Genomic DNA, 26,834 nt, shown 5'->3' on the forward strand with positions numbered 1-26,834 from the left:
TATTCATCCACTTAAAAGCACACTGTACTTAAAACAAGTTACAAGATTCATATAGAACAAATTCATTTCTCTTTAGAAAAAAATGCCACAACATGAAACAAAAAAATTGTAATAAGTGACATACAATGTTTATTCATTTTTGGTTATTTTCTGCCATTTACAAGTTTTGTTGAACCTATACATTTTTTTCCTCTGTAGCAACATTTTAAAAAAGTACAAGAAAAAAGAAAAGTACAATAATTGCTAAACATCTAAAAAGGACTACATGCATTCTAGAGAAGTAACATAATTGTTTTTTTTTTTTTTTTTTACTTATTTTCTCTTCAACCCTTTTTTTCCAATTCTTTGAAGTAACATGATGAATTCACATCTGGCTCTGAGCCGTGTACAGGCAGGGGCTCCATTGTTAAAACAGTATTAGAAAAAGCCTCTCTATATCAGTAACTAGATCTTGTTTCTTAAAAAAAATAGACGAAATAAACATGGTGAGTGGTTATAAAAACAAAGGGGGGAAAAAAGTTAAGAAAAGAAGACTTTTGGAGAGGGACTGCTGTTGCGGTTGGGGGAGGGGGGTATTGTGAGTCAGGCATGAAAAAAGGAGGGTTGAGTTTTGGAGAGAGGCCATTTTGGGCTCATTTTGAGGTAAGACTACTGGACTCCTCAGGCTTTTATATTGAGTTGAGGGGTCGTAAAGGGAGCAGGGTGAAAAGGAGAAAATAGAAACAGTGTCAGTTTGAAGTGTCAGAGTGCACGCTGTTGCCTGGTGGGGGAATGAGGGAGGGGGGGTCAGCATTGTCCTGCCAGCTGTCATCAACCTAGACAGACAGACAGATGGACAAACAAACAGACAGACAGACAAAGACACAGAAACATTGTCAAAGGCGATTGCTGTCTAGGTTCACATGACTTAAAAATAGTGACAATTGTGTCGTAGGATAAGGAAACCTCATCAACGCCATTTAACACAGGTGTGTGCTGTGATGTATGTGACTACAAGGATGTCGTGTTACATGACGTTCACTTTACCAGCGACAAAGCAACAGGAGGTAACTCATTTTCAATGGAAGTTGACGACAAACACTGCTGACATACGTTCAACACACGGCGCAGCATGACAGGCCACAAATCAAAGTTGAGCCGTCCAAAACTTTTTCTTTTCAGCATTCCAATGGCGAATGCAAAACGTCAACCAATCATAATTTATGGTCATTTCACCATTTACACGCCCCTCACCCCCGAAAGTTGATAGTTCCACCTCATTGGAGGAAAAACTAATTCTCACTTTTCTGGCCCATTTCCAATAGCAATGAGTTGCCCTTAACTTGTGATGCATCTTTATGAAATGCCCTAAATAAAATGCATTAAAATTTATCGGCCAGCAATCCGCCCAAAATATTTTTAAAAAATAGTGGGAAGAAATATGATCAGACGATATGGGAACATATTTTATGATGAGCTATATTAGCTCAGCTATACACAATTCATCACCACATTGCAATTTTCATGTTTTTTTATTAATTACTTTTCTCATACCAAAAAATTTTAAAGAATCATAAATTCACGATATAAAACCTATACCGATGCTGCCTATATCAAACAGCACCACTTGAAGAACAAATAGCCTGGTCACTGGCTGCATTTTACTGTTTTTGGACGCCCGTAATTTGAACGCGCCATTAGTGTGGATACTCAAAACGGTTGCTGTGTTTCCATAGCAACAGCACATAACCATAGCTACCTACGTGAAGACAGTGTGTGGGGAAGAGTGTCCCTCCAGGCAGGTCCTCATAACCTCCCGTCAGGAGTGTAACACGAGGCTGGATATCCGCCTGTATAGTGAACAGGGGACACGTCATGTATACATAATACGCAAAAACACACATACATACTTAAACAAATGTCGAAACACACGGTAAGAACACACACACACACACACACACACACACACACACACACACACAAATACAACGCAAAGAAATAAATGCTTCTGAGGTCCTACAAACTGAGGGACACAGCACAGGTCCTCGAACTTTGGCCAGCAGAGGTACTGCAAGGGTGTCCAGGGACGTTTTGGATGTCCAGGATATTCACCCAAATGCTGTATTTCAACAGCCTCTGGTGGTCTAGGGATTTCTACTAGAGGACCTGGGGGAGCTAGGGACTCTATAGTGGGGTCAGTGTATTTGACAAAGCTGAGTAGAGTATGCTGCAGATAAGTCTCTCCCATCACAACAGAGGAGGAAATAGATAGCGGAGGAGGGTGCAGATCCGCTTTGCATCTGTCTTCCATCAAACATTTGCAGTGAAGAAAAAACACAGGAAAGGCAAGCTTCTTATTAATGCACCTCCCAAGAGACTAAAGCGTTCTTCGATATGCTTCAAAGGAACTAGTTCGTACGACTCACTGTCCAACCACATTACATGGCGAAGTCATTTATACCTTTTCCAAACGCCTAAAGTTGAAGGTGGGGCAAGAAGCTGTCTGTGATAGAGGGTGAGACTGCACACAGGAAGTCTTTGTAATCCTGACATCAAGAGTAAAAAAAAAAACTAAAGCAAACTCTCCTAGAGATGTTCCTTGAAGCCATGGTGACATGGTGAGCAATGAGCAGGTCAGCACAGCAGTGAAAGGGGTTGTGTGAAGAGTGAACAGATAAAATTTACAGACCTGCCCTGGGCTCACCTGGTAGAGCGAGTTCTTACCGCAGTGGCCTGGGTTGAATCCAGCCCAGGCTCTTTGCTGCATGTCATCCCCTCTCTCTCGCCTGCCTTTCCTGTCTGTTTCTACTATCGCTATCAAATAAAGGCGGACAATGCCAAAAGATAATCTTTAAAAAAAAAAAGTACAAACCTCCTGAAACCCCACCCATTTATACATCTTGGCACCCCTGACCAATTGCTGCAGAAAGTAGGCATAGACTTCAGAGTGTTGGTTTCAGAAAGTTAGAAAAAGTTTTGGATGCAGACCCCCCCCCCCCCCACACACACACACACACCAAAATGTTGTAACGGAGCTTTCTGATGCCATTCAACATTCAAAATAGCACCTTGTTTGAAGCATGCAGCAGCCCTAAGGGATAACTGGACTTGGCTAAGCTAGCCTAGAGGTATTCAAGGGACTACATGACGTTAGCACTGTCTCAGATGGAATAAGAGTTGAGCATCTGGAGAGGTAGAGGAAGTGGTGCTGGGGAGAGGAACTAGGAATGAGGAAAGCAAATAGTAGCAACTGGGGAATGGGTGCTCTGAGAAGCTAACCTAGGAGGGGGTGAGGGGGCTAACTGCAGTCCTACCTGAGGCTGCATTGGCGGATGGAGAAATAACCCCTCCCCACCTGTTGAGTTCAAACCCAGGGGGCCATGACCTGTGCTCGCCCTACAATAGGAGCTGGATGATCCTGCAGAATGTCATATTCAGCCAATCAGGAGAGAGGCTGCTGGAGAGGGGACTGGGTAATTTCTCAACAAGTCCAGGGAGGGAACAGCACTTGATGTAGATGTACACTTTGGCAAAGAGGGGTACGCTCCATTTGGGGGAAAACTGTGAGCTGATTTACAATGGCGTGTGCATCCATGTGAGTGGGACCATTTGTACCTGAGTTCGGGGTGGCCGGGGAGTTTGCCTGGCTGGCCTGTGAGGATACACTGGCTGCATCCACGGCTGTCTTCACAGCATACAGGTTTGCCTCCTCCTGGAACTTTCCAATGTTCTTCTTATATCTAATCCTCTTATTACCAAACCAGTTGGACACCTGAGAGGAAAAAGGAGTTTAAAAAAGAATAACCACCATCACCATTGAGTGGTTGAGTCCCTTTTGCCCTGTGTGTTAGCGTGCACACCGACACTCATCCAACCCATGACCCTGGATCCTAACCTGAGAGACAGTAATGGCACATTTCTTGGCCAGCTCCTCTTTAGCCTCCTCGCTGGGGTAGGGGTTGGCCAAGTGGGAGTAGAAATATTCATTCAGCACCTCTGTCGCCTGTTTGTTAAAGTTTCGACGCTTCCGCCTAAGAAAAAAAAGAACAGAAGACAGGAAACGGTAAAAAAGGTGGCACCGTATTTCTCTGGAAGCACATATGTCACAAAGATTGGCAGACATCATCATGCAAACAAAGACAGAGACACAAGAATTGGAGCCACAGATGGAAAGACAAACTGACCTGGCATCCAGGAATCTGGAGCGTAGGATCATGACAGCTTCACAAGTGCTCTGTTTGAGCTGCATCTGGATGGAGCTGAACTTCCGGTGGATGATGCTCACCATACGCTCAATCTCTTTTGGTGAGATGGGTCGCGTACGGGACTGTTCCCTTAAAAGGTTCATCACGTGATTGGTGAACTCACTGCATGCCTGCATGGGAAGAAAGGATGCACCACACTTGAGAGAAGTTTAAATGTGAGGGGTGAAAATAACAGGGAGCAAAGTGGGCCTTGGGTGAATTTGGCAAAGGGAGAAAGAAAGAGGAGAGAAAGTGAGAGAGAGAGAGAGAGAGAGAGAGAGAGAGAGAGAGAGAGAGAGAGAGAGAGAGAGGGAGAGGCAAACAGACAGAGGGTAAAGAAAAAGGTTTTGACTCATGCATAACTCCTCTTAGCAGCGCTAAAAAAATTACTGTTCAGCATGGTTTCTTGTGGCCTTTTTCTTGAGTAGTATACCTGTTCATATTTCTCCAGTTCACTATGATAAATCTGTCGAATCTGGGCCAGTTTGGCTCTGTAGTCTGAGTGTTCAATGCTCCCATCGCTCGGCGAACCTCCTGCCGCTGCGGCAACTGCCGCGGCCGCAGCAGAAGCTCCGCCCTTCTCTGGACCTGACACACCTTCTGCTAACAGCATGTTATCCAGCCGCATGATCTGTGGGTCTGGAGGGTCTTCCTCCTGGATGCCACGGATACTGAGCACTGAGGAGCATGTCAGAAAAGGAGAGAAACTGTCATGGCCATGTCAGTAGGTAGCTTAACCCTCTCACCTATGTTCTTTGCTGTCATCAATGCTTTATTTGTTTGTGGCAACTGCTACGAAATACAGTTTTAGGAGAGGCACTTAGCTTATTTACGGGTTTTGCCTTTGGTAGTGGCAGTGGAGGGGTTTAGATCACCTGTGAAACTAATTATTTACTTGCTAAACAATTGTAAGTCACGATCTGCTTACTGGTTGGCATGAGTTATCACAAGTTACTGGGAAATATTACAGCCCTGTTGGGTAGGCTCAACGCGAAAAACAGCTGGAGAACAAGTAGTGGCAATAGTGTGCATGTCCTTGATTTTAAGGAAAACGTGAAACCGCCTTCAGTGCATATCTTGCTTCCGTAATGTGATATATTTTCAAGTTAAAGAGGGTATTGGGGCAGGACAAAATGCAGGGAGGGATGTAACTTGATCCTTCAGGATTTGATTGGCTCGTGCATAGCATTTTATGATATTATTGATCTGGCTGTTGCTCGCCTGCCTGCCTGCTTGCACTTGGTGATGCAATCACAAAAACTTGTCTGTTTAGAGGATGTTCAAGTGACTCGATTTTAATTTTATACAAGTAAAAATGTAATTTTTATGATTTTTTTGTTGCCATAAGTTGTTGAATACATACACAATACAACCAAGGAGATGTGCTAACAAAGTAAAAAAATAAAATCCATTTTCATTTCATGTTGTCTTAAAGGTTTAAATCCTCCCTCAAATTCCGATTGCTGGATTTTCGTTGCTCTCTGGGATATCAACAAGAATCAAACGAAAGATTTGTGACCTGATCAAATCTCTACTGCTGTGTCCAAAAACTATACAACACGTTTTGAGTAGATAGAAATTATTAATTGGCAAAACATTTCCCCAACATCAATGTATTTTATGACAACTTGTTATATTATGAGATGTTGCAAACAGAAAAAAAATCAAAGTTTAAGTAAAAACTACCTCCAGTGCTATAAATATCGTTGATCATGTTTCCAACGAGAAAAACAACAGCAAGTTATTATAAGACAAATTGCATTACAGTGTCAAGCCCTTATAGCAGACCACGTGAAAGGATAGTAATGGACGACTGCAGTTCCCTTGACGGCCAGCAGAGAGCACTTTCTTAAAACACACAACCAACAGCAGCCACTCTCCCAAGGACTGCGTTCAGATTCTCACACTTTGTTCTTTGCATGTGACTGTTTGCGCACCATCCCCTCCACAAATGTCCTTGAACAAACTCAGAATAACCTTATTGTGGAAATAAAACTCAATTTCCAGAACAATCTGAACAAAGCTGATCATTATCTGCTCGGCGCTCGGCCCAGTTCAGAGAGAAGCCCCAGCTTCTAATCTCTAGCAACCTCGACACTTGGCCTGGCCTGGTCTATTCCAAGACAACATGTGACGATAACTGCTTATTGCCTCTATGGGGCTATTTTGCGGACGATATGAACATAACCAACCAAAATAATAATAATAATAATAATAACAACAACAACAGCCTGGCAGCACTGCTTGGCATCCCCGGAACCGGTCCACCGGGGCTGAAACAGACAGTCTGTACTGGAGATAATACCACCAATACACTTTAGAGAAAATGGAGTCTATTGGAGAGGAAAGGACTGACCCTTCTGACACACTATGACATAAGAAACTAAGTCTAACTATGGCTCTCTTTGTGTGCCAGTATTTGTTGGGGGGAGTTAAGAAGATCAAGTCTAAGCACCGTCTGTTGGTCTGTATGCTCGGCTGATGACATGCAAACATTGTCTCGTCTGTTGACATATACAAATGTAGTTTTTTTTTTAAGAGTTGTTGAATGGACAGAATAAAATCAAAAGCAGTAGCTGTTGTTATGGTAGTAATGACGGCTATCCCTGGCATCCCAAATCCACAAGGAAGAAACACTCAACCGCATGCACGCACGCACACACACACACACACACACACACACACACACACACACCGCCATTAATTAACACTTGCTCTTAAGGAGATACTAAAGACCCTTTGAAAAATGAATGCTCATTTGAGAGGTCATTAATTTGCAGAGTTATGCAAATTAGGTGGCAATTACTGCATAGTACCAGGGATCCGTCTCACATTCATAATCCCACAACAAGGGCTATGACAGCCTCCGCATCTGGCCAACCGCCACTTTATCCAGCGAGTACAAACACACACTCGCACATACGCACAAGTGCAGACACTCATCAGTAACACAGGTATTCGCAGGCGCCCACGCACCGGCAGCATGCCGCACACACACATAAACACACACACACTGACAATATAACGTTGCTATTCTGAATATTTATGATTATATATCAAATATATAATGTATTTATAGTAATATCTCAACCAGACAATTAACCTAACTAGCCCAAAAAATATTGTGTAAACTGCACTTTATGACCCCTAGGAAAACTCTGATGCAGTGTGTGCTACACCTAACACCTTTGTGTGGCTGGTTAACTAGATTACTCTATAATCCAAATCCTCAATAATCCATTAGAACAGGCCTGAGTGACTCACACCCACACTACTATTGTTATTTTTATTTATTTGTGTGTGTGTGTGTGTGTGTGTGTGTGTGTGTGATGTTGCTGGACATAACAGCACAGAGGGTCGCCAGATTTCGTGGACGTATGGAAGAACAGGGGTAGGGTTTTTTTTTTAGCACATTTAACAGTTTACAGAGAAATCTCTCATTGACTCCCCAGTCCCCCTTTGTCCCCTTCCATCACCTCCTATCCTTACTCTCTCACGCTTTCCAGCGCCAGAGTCCACCTCATCCCTCACTTCTCTTACAGCTCTCCCTTTTTTTTTCTCCATCACACCACCACTCCTATCCTGTCCGGCCTTTTCAAGCCTCTTCTTTCTGGCAGTAATCTGTCTGCATCTGAACCCTATCTGCGTTTAACTACGGCACGTTTACAGGGAAACCCACAGAGCTATGGTGTGAGAAATAAAATGGGGTGTTGAAGAATACAATTTGACCCATAAAAGAAATGACACCAAGAGCAAATGGGGGGGGGGGGATATTCATGAGAAAGAACTACAAGCACTAGGGATGGGTGGGTGGGGGGATGGGGGGATGTAATGTTTGAGGGAGCCAGGTCCCATTAATTTTAATTAATCCATAATTAGTCTGGATTATGGCCCAGCCTCCCAGACTGCCCACCCTGTAGAGCATACCCACACACACTCACACACACACACTGAGTGAAAGAGAAAGAGATGTTGATGGAGCTCCTATACATGACATTTCATGCTAAAAAAAAAAAACAACTCCTTGCGTGACTACTCTGGTGGGGTAAACCAGCTTTGTGGGCCCACCAGAGACAGAAAGAGGTATAGGCAGCGGGTGGCCGCTGCCCATTCTCACTGGGGGGCAGTGGCCACTCGCTGCCCCCCAGTGAGAATGATGTGTTAGCAGGGAAGGCTGAGAGGACTCGGGGTCTGGAGCTTATCAACTGTCTGCCAATCCATGAAACACAACTATTACTAGCTTTCCCTCCAACTCATCCATCAATCTGTCTGTCTGTCTCTCTCTCTCTCTCTCTGACTCTCATTCTCTCCCTCTTATTTCTCAGCCAAATGGCAGGCAGCTCTGTTTTCAGTTATCTTTGCCTACCCATCTCTTGCTGTCTTTCTTCAGACTTACTGCTGCTTTGCCTGTAAAAACAAAGTCCTTTTTCTTTTTTCCTTTTTTACCCTCGGACAGTCTCAGAACACAAACGTGGGAAGATGAACATAGAGGGAGCGTTGGGTAAAAAGGATGATAGAGGGGGTTGCAACAGAAGAAAAGACAGATGGACATAGGGAGACAGGATGAGGAACAGTTATGCAGAGAGAGCGAGAGAGAGAGAGAGAGAGTGAGTGAGAAGAATAACGGATGTAGGGAGGAGGGCATCCTTGGAAAATAACAATGTCTTGACTGCCGCTGTCATGTGAGGAGTTATTTTTATTGGTTCTAACTTGGGAACTCGGGACAGAGAGGAAAGGAGGGAGAGGACGGCGACAAAAAGAGAGAGTATTTACATAGATTGTCTAGAAGATCATCTGAACATCTGGGAAATGAGGGGGAGAGGCAGGGAATTAAATATATGGTGTTTTTTGAGAGTTGGCTTCTATTTCAATCAATTTTTTTTTCTTATCAGTAAATGAGTCATCAAATGGGCAGGGGGGGGGGAGCTCTGACACATGGGATGGGAACGCTGTCTTTCCAAAACAGAAAAACAGATTTCTTGCTCCCCCGATCTTGGAAAATCGAGAGAATCTCTTTCTCTGGGGATCTTTCTTTATATCATTTCATGTTTTTGACCCTCTCTCTTTCACACTATTTGTTTCTACATGCGTTGCAAAGTCTGACTTTGACCATGTAAAAAAGGGGGGGGGGAGCAAATTACACAGTTAGAAAGAAAACTAGGCGCTCGAGTCTTTTAGGGTGTCGTGTGGCCCGCCTCATGGGATAACACTCAGCTATACGAGAACAAACTCATTTTAGGAATTTAACGGGGACTGATGAGTCTGCAGTTAGAGAAACAAATCTGGACATCGTGATGTAAAACATGAACGCCTGTCCTGGATGAGAACTGTCTAGTTACCTGAAAAGAAAATCTGCCATTTGCTGGTATATACTGCACAAGTATTTATGAAATCTACATTCACAGCTACTCCAGAGTGTTTTTGAATTCACACCTGCTCGCATGGACACTTGCACTGCTCCCATGAACCGCAAGCTTCCACTGTTATAACACTGCCTGACCCCTCCGTGTAGTGGCGTTTCTGGCCTTCTCACCCACGGAGCAATTAAAGGAGGACATTGACATCACCAAGGCAGCCAGCACAGAAATGCTTTTAACATATTGCAACACAAAATGGAAGGGCGAGACGGGCTGTGCAAGAGAGGGAGGGAGGATAAGAGAAGGGAGAAGGCTGCAGACAGAGGGTAACCTTAGATAAGGTGAAAGTAAGGTGACTATAACTGACCATCCGACCACACATCTGCTTATCATTTCCTGCCTGCTGCCTTTAAAGATCTTTTCTCATTAGCATGTGAAATCTGATCATTGGTTGGTTATGGAAAGTGTCAGCAGCAGACTGTGGGACTCACCTGTCTTTTCTTTGATCTCGCACAGGACACTGAAGAGTGCAGGTTTCATTCTGTGGCAGTTCAACGCATGTTTTCTTTTTTTTTTTGGCAAAAATAGAGATAAATCAACAAGGACAGAGGAGAAAGACAGAGAGAGAGAGAGAGAGAGAGAGAGAGAGAGAGAGAGAGAGAGAGAGAGAGAGAGAGAGAGAGAGAGAGAGAGAGAGAGAGAGATGCAGACACACACAGTTTTGATGAACCCCTTTGTGTTAACTGACATTAACTCAACTGGTTGGCTTTCACAATCACAATATGGTCGCATAACAGAAACACAAAATCACATAAAGGATCAAGGTTTGAGCGGTTTTGACCCTCTTCTGATCTGCACACACACACACACACACATGCACGAACACACACACACACGCACACAGACACACGCACACACAGAAACCCTCACAATGAAAGTCAGGGTTAACAAAGGCTTGGGAGATGTGTGCCGAGTCTGTCACTAGACCAGTTTAAGCCTTTTTCTGCAAACAACCTGAGCACATACCTGTCTAATCCATCTGAACTTACTCACCTCAGCCAAGAGAGGAGAGAGGGGGAAAAAGTATGTGAGTTTTTCTTTCCTTTTTTGGGGGGGGGGGCAAATAACACTAAGAAGTTAAGAAATATGGTATTTGATGTGTTAGTGAATATGTTGCCATGATAACAGAGCAACATAAACCCAAAAAATTAAATACCTCTATAGATTAATGTTTGTGTGTCTGCGTGTGTGCACGTGCATGAGTATGTGTGTTTGGGGGGGGGGTGATAGGATCCACAAGCACAAGGCTATTTACAGCAGACAATGGCTCAAATGGAGAAATTTGACACCCCCCACCCCACCCAACAATAACCTACAACTGATAAAATACCTCACTCCAAAAGATAACACCTCTCTCCATTGCCAACAAACAAACAAACGGGACATTAACATTTCAAATGTTGGAGAGAACTTTAACTCCTCCTCCTTTCTCCAGACCTAACTAATAGCCTTATTACTCGTTAATGACGTGGTGGCCTATCAATTACAGACAGACCCATTTCAGCCAATTAGCCCGATGAGCGGCCATGAAAGTTAAGAGTATGTAGGTTACACTGACAGGGGGGCGGCACGAGAAACGCGTGGCCGTTCAAGTCTGACGGGCCTTCCGCCATTCTTTCCAACTCAGCAGACACATTAAAACTCAATTCTGTCAACTCCCGTTCGCTCACCCCCCCCCCCCCGTCAGGTGTTGTGCTCGGACTCCTCCCCCTGTTATTGTTCCCCTTTGTTATTTACCTGGCCTGGGCCTCGTCCAGACTCTCGTCCGTGATGGCCATGATCTGCTGGAGGATGTCGCCGATGTCCTGCTGCGGTTGTCCGAGGCTGTGTTGCTTACGCACGGCGTCGGGGACCCCCAGATCCCCCTGGGACAGCGCGGCCAGTCCGACGAGACCCGACATCACCCGGGCCTGCTCCTCCATACCTTTCACAAAGACCGGACCGGGGCAGTAAAACTTGACAGTTGCCTCGACGTATGCCTGCGGGATGACGAAGAAGAGAGAGAAGGCTCCCCCCTCCCCCCTCCCTCACCCCAAAAAGGAGATAGCCTTTGGCACCTGATCGCGCTCGTCCTCAAACACAGAGAGCTTCTGAAGTTGCCGGAAAAGAACACAAAACCCACCGATCGCGCAAACTGAGACCGGTGTAGCCTATCAGGCCCGCTGGGCATACTGGCCCCGGAGCATATCCCAAGCTGGGAAACAAAAGAAACGAGGAAAAGTGCAGCCTTACCATTTATTTGTCCCGAAATAAGGCGCTACACTTTCAACGATGCTGGCTTTTTCAGAAAAAAAGAAATCCAGTTTTCCCTCTTCGGGCGTCCACGACGGTGATTTGTGGGGTGATTTTGCGTGATGATGATAGCTTTACTATCCAAACATTCAAAGTGGGGAGCGCATGTCTTCTTCCTAGACCGTAAGCTAGGGGCAAGGAACGAGGGCTCACAAGACGGACGACTCGACAGACGAAAGCTGGGGGGGGGCTGCCTTTGACACGGTCAACTATGCAAACGAATAAAGAAAAGAAGAAAAAAAGGAGGGGAGTGAGCTTGCTAGGAGCAATAAAATGGCAACAACGACCACGACAGCTTGTTAGATTCGCGAATCATCTCCAGCTTTGGAAGACTGTTCGGCCTGTTTTCAAACTGCAGCCTACACGAACGTCAAGAAGAAAAAACCCACCACAGACTAACTATGAGCCGCCCGTGCACGGCAGGACCGACGTTATAACCTATGGCCTAGTAAAAAAAAAAAGGGGGGGGCGCTACCCACACGTTTACAATTTTCGGTTGTCCTCTTCGTTTAGTTTTACTTACAGGGACCTATTTTTCTTCAGTCCCGGTGACCTGCGCGGTCATTAAAAGTGTGCGACCGATCGCATCGCCGACAAGGCGGACCGTAAAAAAAAAAAAAAAAAAAGCATTCCAGGAACTCCGTGCGGGTCCGTTTCTGAAATCCCCGTCCCGCTGCAACAATGTCCGTCCAGACCGTGAGCTGTTCCTTATTCCCGTTTTCTCTCTCGGCGCGGCTCCCTTTCTTACCCCTGGTTCCACTCCTCCCAGCGCTACAGTACCGATCACACACACGCACGCACACGCACGCACGCACGCACACACACACACACACACACAGCGCTCTTCAGTCGCCGTCCTTTCGCCACTACGTCACCGCGCCCTGGGGTACATTGCAGTTTCATTTCAGACCGCGGAGAGGCGAGTTTATCGGTTCACCATGGAAACGATCCTCGTTGTTGTTGTTGTCGTTGGGTACAATACTAATGCTAGAACAAGTAGGGTCGAGAAAAAAAACGAAACAAACTTAAAACTCTCTTCGACTGCGCAGTCAAATCAAAACCGCCTCACCGGCTCTACAACTGTTCGAGCAATCAAAAGTCAATCAAAACTTTCTCTTAAAGGGGGAATTTCATACATTAAAGCTTAATTCTGGGGATTTTTTCTTCTTCCTCTATTCTATCCATTCATCTGTTTGGGCCGTGCAGTCGGATTACATAATGCTAAATTGTGGCTGTAGAGATAGAGACAGACAGTGTTGGGTACGCCGGTGTTGGGTTTTCTGACCGGGTAGGACGAACACCGGTGCAGCTGCAAACACGTTCCCCGCTCAAGCAGCAACAAGGGAATGGCACGTGCTGGCGATTATCTGTTGGACAGACAGACGATCTACCAATTCTACAACCGGCATTACTGTGCAACGCTTTCCCCATATAGTTTAATGTGGTTTGTAATACATTAGATTCCCTCTGTTAACTTTTTTCCGGCGATGCCCTTTTTCGAAGTGTAGGAATGTCAATTTCTGAGCTGACGGCACACAAGTGGCAACGGTTGCGATGGCTTGTTTGTAGATCACACTGCCAAAGGAAAGGACAGATTGGGGAAAAAGCACAGCTTTCAGGTTTAAAATAGAATGCAAAGTCTATATTTGTGATGTGTATGCTGCTTTTGTTGCTGCTACGGCGGACGGTGGTAATGATAAAGACGTTTCACATCCTATCGCCATCACAGTTAACTTCCAAACTTAAAAACATCCGCCGTCCTTTTCATTATTGCCTCATTCTTGATGCATTTATAGTTGTGATGCGTTTCTCCCCAAAGGTTTGGATACATGTGGTCATATTACATTGATTCTACTTTACCTTGTGCACAGTTTGAGTTGATCAAATATTTTCCGATGAACATTATCAACTGCCAGTTAATGGCAACTGATGATGTTCCTAGAAAGACCAAAAGCATATTTCAGTGGTGTGGTGATAACAGGTTATGAGCACTGATCCCATTGTTCTGTGTAGACTGAGTCATCCTTTCATCTTTCCTCTGAGAATGAGAAAACTGTTGATGAGGACAGAGGCCTGCGTCTTCATGCTTAAAGCCTATTACTCAATTAACTCTGTGTATTGTGACTTTGTGTGTTTATGGTGCATATATGCTTGTGTCTGAATGTGACCTCGTGCGTGTACAGACGCTATACCTATTTTTTGACAATATGTTTCTGATTATTACTACTGGTCCATAAATTTCTTAGGACTTCTATTACATATAACATCAGTGAAAAGGTCATCCTTTTTAACAGTGCAGTCTCAAAAACAAGGGAGCAACGGTACATGCTGCAAAACCTGGAACCCTCACTGTTAAATGGAGGCTTGTATGGTTTCTTCTTCTTCTTTCCAAAGCTTGAGCTCATAAATTAAGAGTTTCAGACAGCTGTACTCGGGCTCCCCATTTGATTGGCAGCTTGGTTGCCATAGCAGGGGGAGGAGGAGAGGAATAGAACGTTGAGACATTAGCACGCCCCCTTTCAGGATGATTGACGGTTGCCCTAGAAGAAGGGGGGAAGGGCAGTGGATGTGGTTTAGAGTTTCATCTACACCCCCACTTACCACTACCTCCTCCATTACCCTACAGATATCTGACCTAGGAGCTGTTGTGTGTGTTTGGGGGGGGGGGCTCTGTTTAAGATAGTTCCCGAAAGATAGTTCCTAGTTGGCAAAATTAGTTCCTTTTTCATCTCAGTTCTGTGAGATTGAGGCCTACTGGTTTTAAAAACACCAGGAAAATCAACATGCTAAATGCTATCCCGTAGATATCTGGATCTTAGAGTGTGTTGTGTATGGGCATGGGCATGGGTGTCTGTTTGTAGACTAGAAAGTGTGAATGCATGTGGGGCCATAGCCAACCTGTCCCTGCTACTCTAATAGAGACGGGAGGTTATCTAATGGAGCACATGAGCAGGTCCCAGGACATAGTAGAAAACAATGGAAGCACAAATTGTTCTCTTATACTTTATCAGTGTTATATTCACAAGCTGTTGCTTGCACACATAACTACATGCACTCCTAGCATATAAACAAACATATGAACAGGCACACATGCACATTGAAATGCACACCAGCATACACACACACACACACACACACACACACACACACACACACACACACACACACACACACACATACAAAGGCACGCACTGGCAAGCTGCCCCTTTTCCCCCGGGTTGAATCTCAGCAGATTACTGCTGGTTCATTCTCATTAATTCGTCAATCAGCCAATTAAGCTAAATGCTCTGAATAAACATTGATCTCCTTTTCGCCCAGATGGAACAGTCCACTTGCATAAACCCCCCACCGGCACCTCCAGTGGTCTGCCCTGCGTGTTGCCATGCCAACGGGGACCTGAGCACCCCTGGATGCTCCATCCAAGTGTCTGTGGCTCATCTTTCTGTCTGTCTGTTTCTTTCTATCTTTTACACATTTTATGCCCACAGACAAAAGTTAATTTTAGATAAGAGTATATGTCTACAATGTGTTTATTTTATCTGGTGTCAGCAAAGGACCTGTGCAGTTATGGTGTCATAGGTGAATAAAGCTACTTTATATGTTATACGTTTCCTATGTTTTGCATAGTAATAAGAGAAACAAAACGAGTCACCCCAATTTATGCATCCTTTTTCTGTTTGAGTCATATTCTGTGTGTGCTTAACTTTCCTTCCAAAATACAGCGAACACAAAGATCTCTTGATTCAGCTTGGCTATGATGGAGTTACTGTAGCCTTTTTCTTTGGTATCATTGCATGTCAGTATATTCCTTGTGCACTCTACAGGGGGTTCACATAAAATAATGTAGTGAGCCCCGTGTGTGTGTGTGTGTGTGTGTGTGTGTGTGTGTGTGTGTGTGTGTGTGTGTGTGTGTGTGTGTGTGTGTGTGTGTGTGTGTGTGTGGTATTTCCTTTTTCATTGCCTTCTCTCGTTCATGTGTGCTACCCTGGCCTTTTCTACTCTCCATTGTTCCCTCTCCTCTCCTGCTTAGCTTGCCTCACATTCCCTCATCTCCCTTTTATCTCCTCCCGAACCTAAAGGCTCACACACCTCTATTTATCTGACATGCGCCTTTCTCCTTTTCCCAATCCCTCGCCCCTTTCTCTATCACCCTTCCCCCTTTCCATTATCCCTCCTTCACTCCCTCCCTTTTTCAATCTCAACTGCCCTACCTCATTTTCATGTAAATGAGAATTGATCTTCTTCTCAGCCCTCTAACCTCTCTCAATACTTGCCCAACACATCTCACCCACCGAAAGGTATGTATAGCTACAATGTTTGTTTGTGAAATGATAAAAACAAAAACAAATCTACCCATCGCTCCTGATGTTATTCATTGCATTTGATTGCAGAGCCTAAAGACCAATTGGGGAACGAAGAAGACATTCACAGTCTGACGTGTTATTGTTAATAATGAATAAGTGATGGACAAGAAATAGAGGACGAGGTTTCCAAGCCGATGGCGCTATCATACTTGTTCTGTGCTGCCATCTTGCGTTCAGAGGAATTTGCAATTACGAAATGTCGTCATTTCCCCCATAGCCTGACGGGAGTTGAAGTCAACAAGAAATCACTACTTCCTGCTTCGACGACGAAGCACAAGTTTCGGCTAGTGCAGCTAAAAAGTTGCCCAATTGCAATCATTTAAAGCCCCAAAGGAGCAAACGTGAATATATAGACAGAGTAAGTATATATTTTTGGCATAACTGGCTCAGATTCGTTAAATACAAGCTCGAAGATTTAACAGCTAGAGTCAGTTGAGGCGCTCGTTTTAACTAACGTTGATGCAATGTTAGGATGATAGCTACTGCCGCATATTTTGATTTTTATTTTTTTTTTGACGGAGGCTGTTTTTGGTTGCTTGAAATCAAAGCCTTGTCTTTGTGGGCTTATAGCCAACACAAAACGGGCAACAGTCGCATGTTACCACGTACTGGAGAAGCCGTATGGCCACTATTCTTTTGTCCTTTGTGCGCTGAATATGTGACTGAGTTAAACTCTGAGAATGCGTTGTTTATCACCGCGCATAAGAATACGTGTAGTTCGCGATTACGAACGGTTTCCACCAAAGCCTAACACTAGGGCTTTGCTGGGAAGGATGGTAATGATGATTATGAGAGTATCCATGAGGATTTTATGTGGTGAGAGTGGTACGTTCTCTGCTTCTGAAGGAATAATGTTTGTTTGTTTGTTTGTTTGTTTGTTTTTTTCTTTATGGTCTTGGAAAGAAAGTTTTACATCACATGGAAGTAGGTTGAGGGATGCCAGACGTCAACGGGGACTTAGACTCTTTTTTTTTCTTCCAGCAATCAGTCAAAAGTTGGCCTACCTGTTTTTGGCTGCTGGCGTCCTTCCTTCTGTAGAATACGGTTCAGTTGAGCATGAAAACTGTAACACTGTTTGGTTCCCCCAAATGAATCGCCCATTCATTATATGAAGTTGCTCCAGATTGTGCATCATACATTCCAGGGGATTGTTGCTATGATGAATATGTAAAAAAACAAACAACTGATAACTTTGACCGTAGACGTAATAACGTCAGCTCATACACACATGCTCTCAACGTAGTTCTAATATAGCAGATCACAGAGAAAACGCATGTTTGAAGCAAAAATAAATACATACAATTTTAATGCATTGTACTCTGAGACAGCCAATATTTTTAGATTGTTTTGTTATTGACTCACTCACTCTTGGTGATGCATATATTTTCTAAAGATTTAATCTCTACTCTGACATGTTCATCTTTATTTTGTCTACTTGAAAAATCACATTCAGATCTCTGTTGTAGTTTCTGTACTTCTCTTTATCTCAGTGCATTTTTCCCCTCTTGTCTCTTGTCCTTAGATGTCTCTGATGGATCATGGAGGAGCCCACATCAGACCGGTGACTGCATTGGCCTGGACCTCAAACAGCAGCACTTGCCCCAAAGGCTTCACCCTGGTAAGGCCAACAATGTAGAATAAAGCTTTATCTCTCCTTTTCTTTTTTCTTTTTTTTTTTTTGCACCGTGGTAGATACATCAATGTAAATATATGTTTTATATTACCACATTATGTACTCTGGTATGGACAACAGTGTAGATTCAAGTTTTATGCCTCAGTATTTTGCACGTAGATATTTGGCAGCACATGGGACTGGGGGATGCAAGCAGTCTTGTAAAAAACAGGACTGCATTGTTATTGCTGGCAAAATGCATATATGAATGGGCTCCTGGTAATTCAACAAAACTGACCAGTTTTATGATATCTTTTTTGTTTTTTATTTTTGTTGCAAATGCACAAAACCATTAGTGGAATTTTCCTTTAAAGTCGTCTATGAGCTCAGCCAGCCATATTCGCTCATTGTTATCAAAAAATGTGCTGCTACTTCAAATTCATCACCAATCACCTTATTCTTCTGCATTTGGCTGTTGTAGTGACGATGTGAAATGCTTTGCACCTAATTTTTACAATACCCACCAGGCAGTAGCCTGGAGGGGATATTGCCGTTTCCTCTCTTCATTCACTCTCTGGCTTGCTCAATCAACGCTACTCTCTGGTGCTGCCTGATCTAAGTCAACCGTGCACATGCACAACTCACATCTACGGTTGACTCACATTGAGTAGTGAATTGATCAAAAGTTGTTAAAAGAATTTTGATAATCCAAAAAATGCACAAGCTATAAAGGAACAACTTCCTCTAGGTTGCCGTCAAAACAGGAAGTGTTGCAAATTGCAATATTCTTGTCGCTGCCCAATCTGAGTTAACCGTAGATGCAAGTCACAGATGCGTGAGCGTAAACGGTTTACCCAGCTTTATTATATTCTGAAAATAAAGGCAGGGTTAGGGTTAGACCAAAATGATCACACAGCAAACCTTTTGGAAAGTGCAAGTTCCTATTCGACATGGTCACATTCGTGTGACAGTCCACCTAGGAGGCTGCATATCCACAGACTGACAGGCAAAATGTTTTTATTAGGTAGATTTTTCAGCTTGAGCGCTGCTTGTTAACTTTCCCCCCCCCCCATATTTCCCATCCAATCGACTTGAGCGCTGCGCAAAAGTCTTATAATGGCAGGTGCAGTTATGATTGTATGAGCAAGGACCTCTCATAGTTGTGGTGATTCAAAACATTTGAAAAACCTTTTTTATATCGCAATTGAGTGCTAACTCCTCAGCTGGTTTTTCGCCTAAGTCCAAGCACTGGAGAACGGGAGATATGCAGGCAGTGCCTCGGTATTTTCCATTCTCCTGGTAGGTGAAAAAAGGGGTAGTTTGTCCAAGCACCGGTGAAGGAGAGATATACGCCTGGCAGGGATTTGCACTCTACTGAGTGCACTCTTCTAGTTTTATCTGGGAAAACCTCAGCAGACAATAATCATTTAAAACACCTTATTTCCCAGACTATAAATCGTTGTTTATTCACTCATCTGGCTGGTGCTGCGAATTATATTCCAAAGTGATTTGTACAATGTAATTTTGTCAGATGAATACACTGCATTTCAACTAAAGCCACCTGATGGCGCTGTTGAATCTTGTGACTCAATTGAAAATACTGTGCCATCCATAGAAATGGAATGAGAATAGAACTGTTTACCGTGGTCATTTGAGTAGTTCAAATGAAAATGGCGATTGTTGTTATAGTGCCAACATACATCAGTAAGGCCGTAAATGTTTGTGTTACTCTACTGCTTGTTTGGTTACTGCAAAACCTTGCTTCAGTGAGTCTGTGATTTGAAAAAAAAAGTGTCCACAACTTGCTACAAGTTAGTTTATACGGAAGTTTATATGGAAGTTAGCCTGCTACAACAGTCACAGTTCTTCTCAATGGCAGCGTTTCAAATAATTATGGCCGCCACTCTGACCATCTTGCTATGTTGATTTGAATTTGAATGTCCGTTCTACTGTCATTCAATTTCTATGGTACCACCATATAAATTTGACTTACATACCGAATTGACTTACATGGTTTTTTTTCCTCACAACAACACATTTACTCCAGTGCGACTTATAGTCTGGGAAATATGCAGTAGTCATGATGTGGATATTTGTTGATTAGCTATTTTCTTAAATACACCACCAATAAAAAATATAATAAAAGGATATTCTGTTGCATGTAAATCTCAGGATTGTTTGTTTATTTACCCGTTGTTTCTTTTGCTGCTCTTTTGTTTATTTTGCTGTGCTTACCCTCATCATAAAGAGTTTTACAAAGTCAGCTAATAAGTATGAGCTGGGAGTTCTTCATGGCAAAAGGGAACCTAAACGGGAACTGCCAAGTGAATGTAAACTCTTTTTCACTTCCACGTCTTGATTTGTCCTGCCTGTATTGGGATTTGAACCTTCTAGTCAAGAGCAGTCTAGTTTAAATAGTTTAAAGGTTACTGCTAACGTTCAGTGTTCTTTCTTATGCCCGACTTTAACATGCATCAACAAAGCTTTGATGTCGGCATGGTGGCCCAGCGATTAGCACTGTTGCCTCACAGCAAGAAGGTCCTGGGTTCGAACCCCACGCCATCCCAGGTCCTTTCTGTGTGGAGTTTGCATGTCCTCCCCGTGTCCGTGTGGGTTTCCTCCGGGCGCTCTGGTTTCCTCCCACCATCAAAAAGACGTGCATGTGAGGTTAATGTTTGGTTAATATCCCTGTCTGTGCCCCTGACCAAGGCATGGCAAGAAGAATTGGAGATGTCCCTGGGCATTGCACAGAGGCTGCCCACTGCTCCTAGCTACACAGCTGTCCACTGCTTCCAGTTTGTGTGTTAGGAAGGGTTGAATGCAGAGGGTGAATTTCCCCACATATATTAAATAAAGTATATCTTATGATGAGACATTTGAGTCATGTCATATATGTAATTGGTTACAACAGAGGAATAGTTCAGAGGTGAGATATCCCCTCATCGCTGTCTCACTATTCTCCCCATTCATTCTTTAGATCAACATCACAGAGGACGGGGCAGCAGCTAACTTCACTCGCAGCTTTGGGATGAAGTCTGGTTATTATCTCTGTTACAGCAAGGTAACACAGACAGACACCTGTGTTCCTTTATAATCTCTGTATCAAACCAATATGTCCTCTCATCCCATTTTCATGAATTGTCACACCTGTGGACTCTCTCCTTTTCCCTCTATATCTCTGTATTGCCACTGTGTTCTCTTCTCTCTATCCCTTCCCCTTCGTAGGAGTTGTCTGGAGGTATGGTAGTGTCTGATATTCAGATCATCTCAGACAAGGAGACTCTTCCTCATGGGTATTGCAATATAGCAGAGCACCTTGAACCTAGTGAGCACACACACACACACACACAATTGATTTGAGTGCATTCTGTGTGCACATTGTGTGTATTGTTTACTTTCTTTTTAATCTTTGTCTTACTCACGGATGCTGTCTGTCTGTGTTTGCTTATTTGTCCAGAGGCCTCTGTGTGGAAGAAGAAGCGTGTATGTGTTCGTATTGCCCCAGTCGGCAGTGTGGACACAGCTGTGTTGGATATCAAACTGACAGCCAAAAGCAAAATGATGTTACAGCACTACACATGTGTGGGGTTAGTAATACACAGCAGACAGACACTTACACAAACAAAAACATTTGATATGAATTTGTCCGATACATACAAGGAGGCTCTTATTTCATAGCCTCATTGGCGTATGCCCTAAACCATAAACTTAACTAAATTTTATTCATTTTAGGGATTTGGATTTCCCTAGAATTGATCAAATCTAAGTTTACCTCTTTGTCCTGGCAAAGTGTTGTAACAAGTAACTTTTTTTCTGTTCTTGTGTTGACATTGACCATAATTGCATACAGGTTACTAATTACTTCCTAATTTTTCTTAGTCCAGTGATGGATTATCTTCTTCAATGTCCTATTTTATCCAGGGATATTCACGGCTATGTGATGTGGAGTAGAAAAGGCCTGTTTACAGGTCCTATGCCACAAGCCAAGCCCCGCAGTGTCAGTCTCGACCTCTGTAAACTTTCCCTGGAGCAGCCAGCCCCTCCTTTGCCCCTACGGCCCAGGTATCTACAGTAGCCTACTTTGTTTGTACAGACCAAATTGTAATGTAGACATGCCCTCCATTATAGCAAATCTACACATGAAACAAACATATTATTAAATCTGAATGAAATTGTGATTCTGAAATTGCTGAGAACATTGCAAACAAGTGTATGACTGATCCATTATGGGGCTGCAACAGAATTATGGTAGTCTAATTATAAGCTATGGTGTCAGTATCTGTTTCAATTGCAGTAAACACAGATTACAGTTACCTTTAAAAATAAATGACTACTTGTTACTCAGTGGATTACTGAGTCACATGCTTCAGGCGTAAAAAGCATCGCGATTGTGGGATACCATCAAAGGGTTGCTCATCCTTGCACATGATAACGAACCTATCCAAATTCCAGCTTATTAATTGCAGTAAGGATTTTCATTTGGTCACAGAAAGTTGAATTGACACATTAACTGAAGATGCAGATGTCTTTATGCACGCTCAATAATCCAGGTAAGGAAATCACAGAAAGTTGAATCAGTTCATCTGGACACAATGTTTATTGAGAGAAATGTTTCGTTACTCATCTAAGTGACCTCTTCAGTCTCAACTGACTGCAGGTATCCCCACCCTTATAAACAATGCAGAGGCATAACGACTGAAAACAACGATCGGTTTCAATGGGCCATGTGTATTATTCACAGCGGATTGGGGAATAGTTGTGATCACAGCATTGTAAGATAGTGACAGATGTACTCTTATGGCCCCCCTCGATTCAGGGATGGTCATTCCCTCTTCACATAGATGGCCTCTTTGACTCCCCGTTCAAACCAGCATTCCTCCCTATCAAGGATGTGCACATCCTCATCCTTGAAAGAGTGGCCACTGGCCTGTAGATGGGTGTAGACTGCGGGGTCTTAACCTGACATGTTCGCTCTTCTGTGTTGTGCCATCCTCTTTGCTGTTTGGTTTCCCCGATGTACAAGTCATGGCAATCCTCCTGGCACTTAACAGCATACAATATATTCTGTTTGTGCTGGGGGACACAATCCTTGGGGTGGACCAATTTCTGGTGCAGTGTGTTTTGGGGTTTGAAATACGTGTCTCAACTTTTCCGAAGCTCCTGCCACATACGGAATTACCACTGTTTACGCTTAGGCAGCTGTTGTCCTTCTCTCTTCGATGGACTGGTTCACTGTTTGGGCGTCTTCCTGGCTTTGACAAATGCCCAGTTAGGATAACCACACTTAACCAGGGCCTGTTTAATGTAGGATTTCTCCCCTTCCCCGGCCACTGTGTCAAGTCAAGTCAGTTTTGTTTGTATTGCCCAATATCACAAATTACAAATTTGCCTCAAGGGGCTTTACAGCAACACAACATCCTGTCCTTAGACCCTCGCATCAGATAAGGATCAACTCCCTAAAAAAAAGCCTTTAACAGGGAGAAAAGATAGGAAGAAACCTCAGGGAGAGCAACAGAGGAGGGATCTCTCTCCCAAGACAGAGAAAGCAACTGAGAATTGAGCAACTGTCTGTGGGGATGTTGTCAGCTCGGTGGTACAGCATCCTGATGACTCCTAGTTTGTGTTGCATTGAATGATGAGAGTCAAACCTTAATCAAAGAAAATTGAATCAGTTCATCTGGATACAGCGTTTATTGAAGAATCAGAGAAAGAAACGAGTGAGTGATAAAACATTTCTTTCTTTGATTTTCTTACCGGGATTATTGAACATGCATAAAGGCAGTCAAACCTTGAGTACTGATCAGTGTCTGTTGACAGTACATCTGTCGCCATCTTACAATGCTGTGATTGCAACCATTCCCAAGTACACGTTGCGCACAATAGTACACGTTGCTACTGAAATTTCTTTATGCATGCTCAATAATCTAGGTAAGAAAATCAAAGAAAGTTGAATCAGTTCATCTGGACACAATGTATATTGAGAGAAACGTTTCATCAGTCATCTAAGTGACCTCTTCCGTCGCAACTGACTGCAGGTATCCCCACCCTTATAAACAATACAGTTGCATTACGACCAAAACCAATGACCGTTTCAGTTCAGAGGGAACGATGATCCCTTGAACCGGGGGGGCGCTAAGAGTACATCTGTCGCCATCTCACAATGCTGTGATTGCAAACATTCCTAAATCCTCTGTGAATAGTACCAATGGCCATTGAAACTCTAGAGAATGGTCACGCCTATTTGCATATGAAACTGATCGTTAGTTTCGAATGTAATGCAACTGTATTGTTTATAAGGGTGGGGATATCTGCAGTCGGTTTAGACTGATTTTCTTACCTGGATTATTGAGCATGCAACAAGACATTTAAACTGAAGAGGTCACTTAGATGAGTGACGAAACGTTTCTCTCAATAAACGTGTCCAGATGAACTGATTCAATTTTCTGTGATTGCCATTGAAACTCAATTTAGTGATCATGTCAATTTGCATATGAAACCGGTCATTGTTTTCGGTCATGACACTATATTGATTGTAAGGGTGGGGATATCTGCAGTCAGTTGAGACTGAAGAGGTCACTTAGATGAATGATGAAACACGTCTCTCATTAAGCATTGTGTTCAGATGAACTGATTCAATTTTTGGTGCTTTTTTTTTGTTTTTTTTGTTTTTTTAACCTGTGTTATTGGGCATGCATAAAGACGCTTTTCATTTGATTTTGGAAGTAACCAAAATTGGTCTGAATACTGTGATGAATTTGAATATCCCCACGTATTTCATTACTGATTACAATGTAATCTATTTCAATGATTTAACATTATTTTAATTTCAAAATGAGTACCATAACTAATAAAACAAGTTAGTTCCTGGGTGTAACCATCTCCAAATTCCTGAAATTTACCTGTTTGTCTGTATAGCAACCCTCCACTACTGGCCCCTGGTAAGTTAAGTCAAAGGCGAGGCACCCTCCAACCCAAGGATAACTTGGACAAAGCTGCTGATAACAGTAGTATCTATGGGATAACAGGTACACCAAGATTCCTTTTCTATAGAGAATCGATGCTGTTGATTGATCAATGTACATCTTGTCCACTCACTCATGTTTTACCTATTTTCTCTCTTTACTCTCCTTAGCAATAGATGGAGTTCCCTTTACCCTTCACCCAAAGTTTGAGGTCCAGATGAATGGCACGGTGTGTTCACTATTTTAGCACCACCAATTCAATTCACTCTACCTAAAACAAAACATTGAGGGCGTCCGGGTGGCGTAGTGGTCTATTACGTTTTCTACCAACACAGGGATCACCGATTCGAATCCCCGTGTTAACCTCCGGCTTGGTCAGGCATCCCTACAGGCACAATTGGCTGTCTGTGGGTGGGAAGCCGGATGTGGGTATGTGTCCTGGTGCTGCACTAACACCTCCTCTGGTCAGTCGGGGCACCTGTTCGGGGGGCAACTGGGCGGAATAGCATGATCCTCCCACACGCTACGTCCCCCTGGTGAAACTCCTAACTGTCAGGTGAAAAGATACGGCCGGTGACTCCACAAGTATTGGAGGAGGTATGTGGTTGTCTGCAGCCCTCCCCGGCTCATCAGAGGGGGTGGAGCCGCGACCGGGATGGCTCGTAAGAGTGGGGTAATTGGCTGGATACAATTGGGGAGAAAAATGGGGGAAAATCCAAAAAATGAAACATTGATGATTGTTTGCTTTTGTTATTTATTCTCATCCTGTTACTAATAAACTGATATTTACATCTATATGAAACTTTCTCTTTCAATTCCTGTCTCCTAGAATCCTCAGCTGAACAGTCAACTGTCCAACATTCGCATAAAATCCCTCCATGACATCGAAAATGAGGTGTGATCATGTGTGGCTCTCTGTTCATTTCTCTGATAAAATATACAAACCTTTTTTTCACTCATCACGCTACATATACATTTTTAACTGGCTCAAACATTTTCATATTTGTAGTACAAATTATACCCCTGCTTAAGTGCACATTCCTTTTTTTTAATATTTGCTTATTATGTATTATTTTATTTACTTTGTACTAAATGTGTTTTCATTTTGCTTTTTCAGTATGGCTACACTTTTGCTGTAGAAGAGTCTGCCGCAAAGAGAACCAGGCCATCGGTCCCAACAGGAGATGCGTCGTAGGCTTGGTGAATTTAGCACTTTGACTTTTTGCCATAGCAACATCATCCAGCTTCTGATGTGATGCTGTCTAAGGGGGCGGGGTGGATCTGGAGCCTCAACATGTCACAATAGATGGATAGAAATGTCTGCATTTAGGTATATTATTTTGAGATACTCTGGAGTTAGGATGGAAAGAGGATTTATATCAGTGCCCCTTGGAAGTTAATCTTTTGACACCACATTTCTTGCTGAGATGGCAATCTTCCGTCAAAGCCTTTTACGTGCCTTAGCTGTTAAAAAAAAAAAAGAAAAATCATCCAACTTTAAATGACTTTTTTTCGTCCCAGGATTCATTCTTCCCTGGCACTTTATTTTTTTTATATATATATATATATATATATATATATATATATATATATATATATATATATATATATATATATATATATATATATATATATATACAATAGTCCAACCCCGTAGTTGAAAATTGCTGCATTCTTGCATTCCCTGGTTTTCTTTTAACAAAAGATATATATGTATGAATGGGATCCTACATGTATGTTCATCTTTAACATGTCAAGAAATATATACTTCTTGGCGGAGAGACTGTTGCGAGCGTAAAGCAGCCTCAAAACATTACAGGGTTAAAGATGCATCAAATGGATCTGGTTAAAGGGTCACATTAAGTCTTACTTTGCTTGGTTCATACGTTATTTCTGATTGTAGCACATTTTAGGAAACCAGAGATTGTACACTTTCGGAAATACAAACCTAATTAAAATGCATT

At 43.0% G+C, this 26,834-nt stretch overlaps 2 protein-coding genes across 3 annotated transcripts; one reads left to right on the plus strand and one right to left on the minus strand.

Annotated features, from left to right (window-relative positions):
- Positions 1 to 106: 106 nt before the first annotated feature.
- LOC130112579 (pre-B-cell leukemia transcription factor 1-like) lies at positions 107 to 12,689 on the minus strand. 2 transcript variants are annotated; one of them, XM_056280011.1, is made up of 8 exons: positions 11,378 to 12,689; positions 10,072 to 10,145; positions 4,657 to 4,901; positions 4,164 to 4,354; positions 3,875 to 4,010; positions 3,595 to 3,751; positions 1,743 to 1,829; positions 107 to 815 (listed from the first exon to the last, which is right to left on the minus strand). In XM_056280011.1, exons 1-7 carry the CDS (start codon positions 11,560 to 11,562, stop codon positions 1,786 to 1,788), a joined length of 1,032 nt encoding a protein of 343 aa, XP_056135986.1. In that variant the 5' UTR covers positions 11,563 to 12,689; the 3' UTR covers positions 107 to 815; positions 1,743 to 1,785. The 2 variants fall into 2 exon arrangements, with proteins under 2 accessions (XP_056135986.1, XP_056135987.1); XM_056280012.1 differs by having other exon boundaries at positions 1,739 to 1,829.
- Positions 12,690 to 16,562: 3,873 nt separating this feature from the next.
- Positions 16,563 to 26,393, plus strand: mvb12a (multivesicular body subunit 12A). Its single transcript, XM_056280929.1, has 10 exons — positions 16,563 to 16,654; positions 17,819 to 17,914; positions 20,886 to 20,969; positions 21,134 to 21,233; positions 21,366 to 21,495; positions 21,830 to 21,970; positions 24,824 to 24,933; positions 25,041 to 25,099; positions 25,700 to 25,765; positions 25,988 to 26,393. The coding sequence occupies exons 2-10, from the start codon at positions 17,819 to 17,821 to the stop codon at positions 26,063 to 26,065; spliced, it is 864 nt and encodes a 287-aa protein (XP_056136904.1). The 5' UTR covers positions 16,563 to 16,654; the 3' UTR covers positions 26,066 to 26,393.
- The last annotated feature ends 441 nt before the right edge of the window (positions 26,394 to 26,834 follow it).

This window comes from Lampris incognitus, chromosome 5 (genome assembly GCF_029633865.1).
Source record: "Lampris incognitus isolate fLamInc1 chromosome 5, fLamInc1.hap2, whole genome shotgun sequence".
In the NCBI taxonomy this organism is placed as follows: domain Eukaryota; kingdom Metazoa; phylum Chordata; class Actinopteri; order Lampriformes; family Lampridae; genus Lampris; species Lampris incognitus.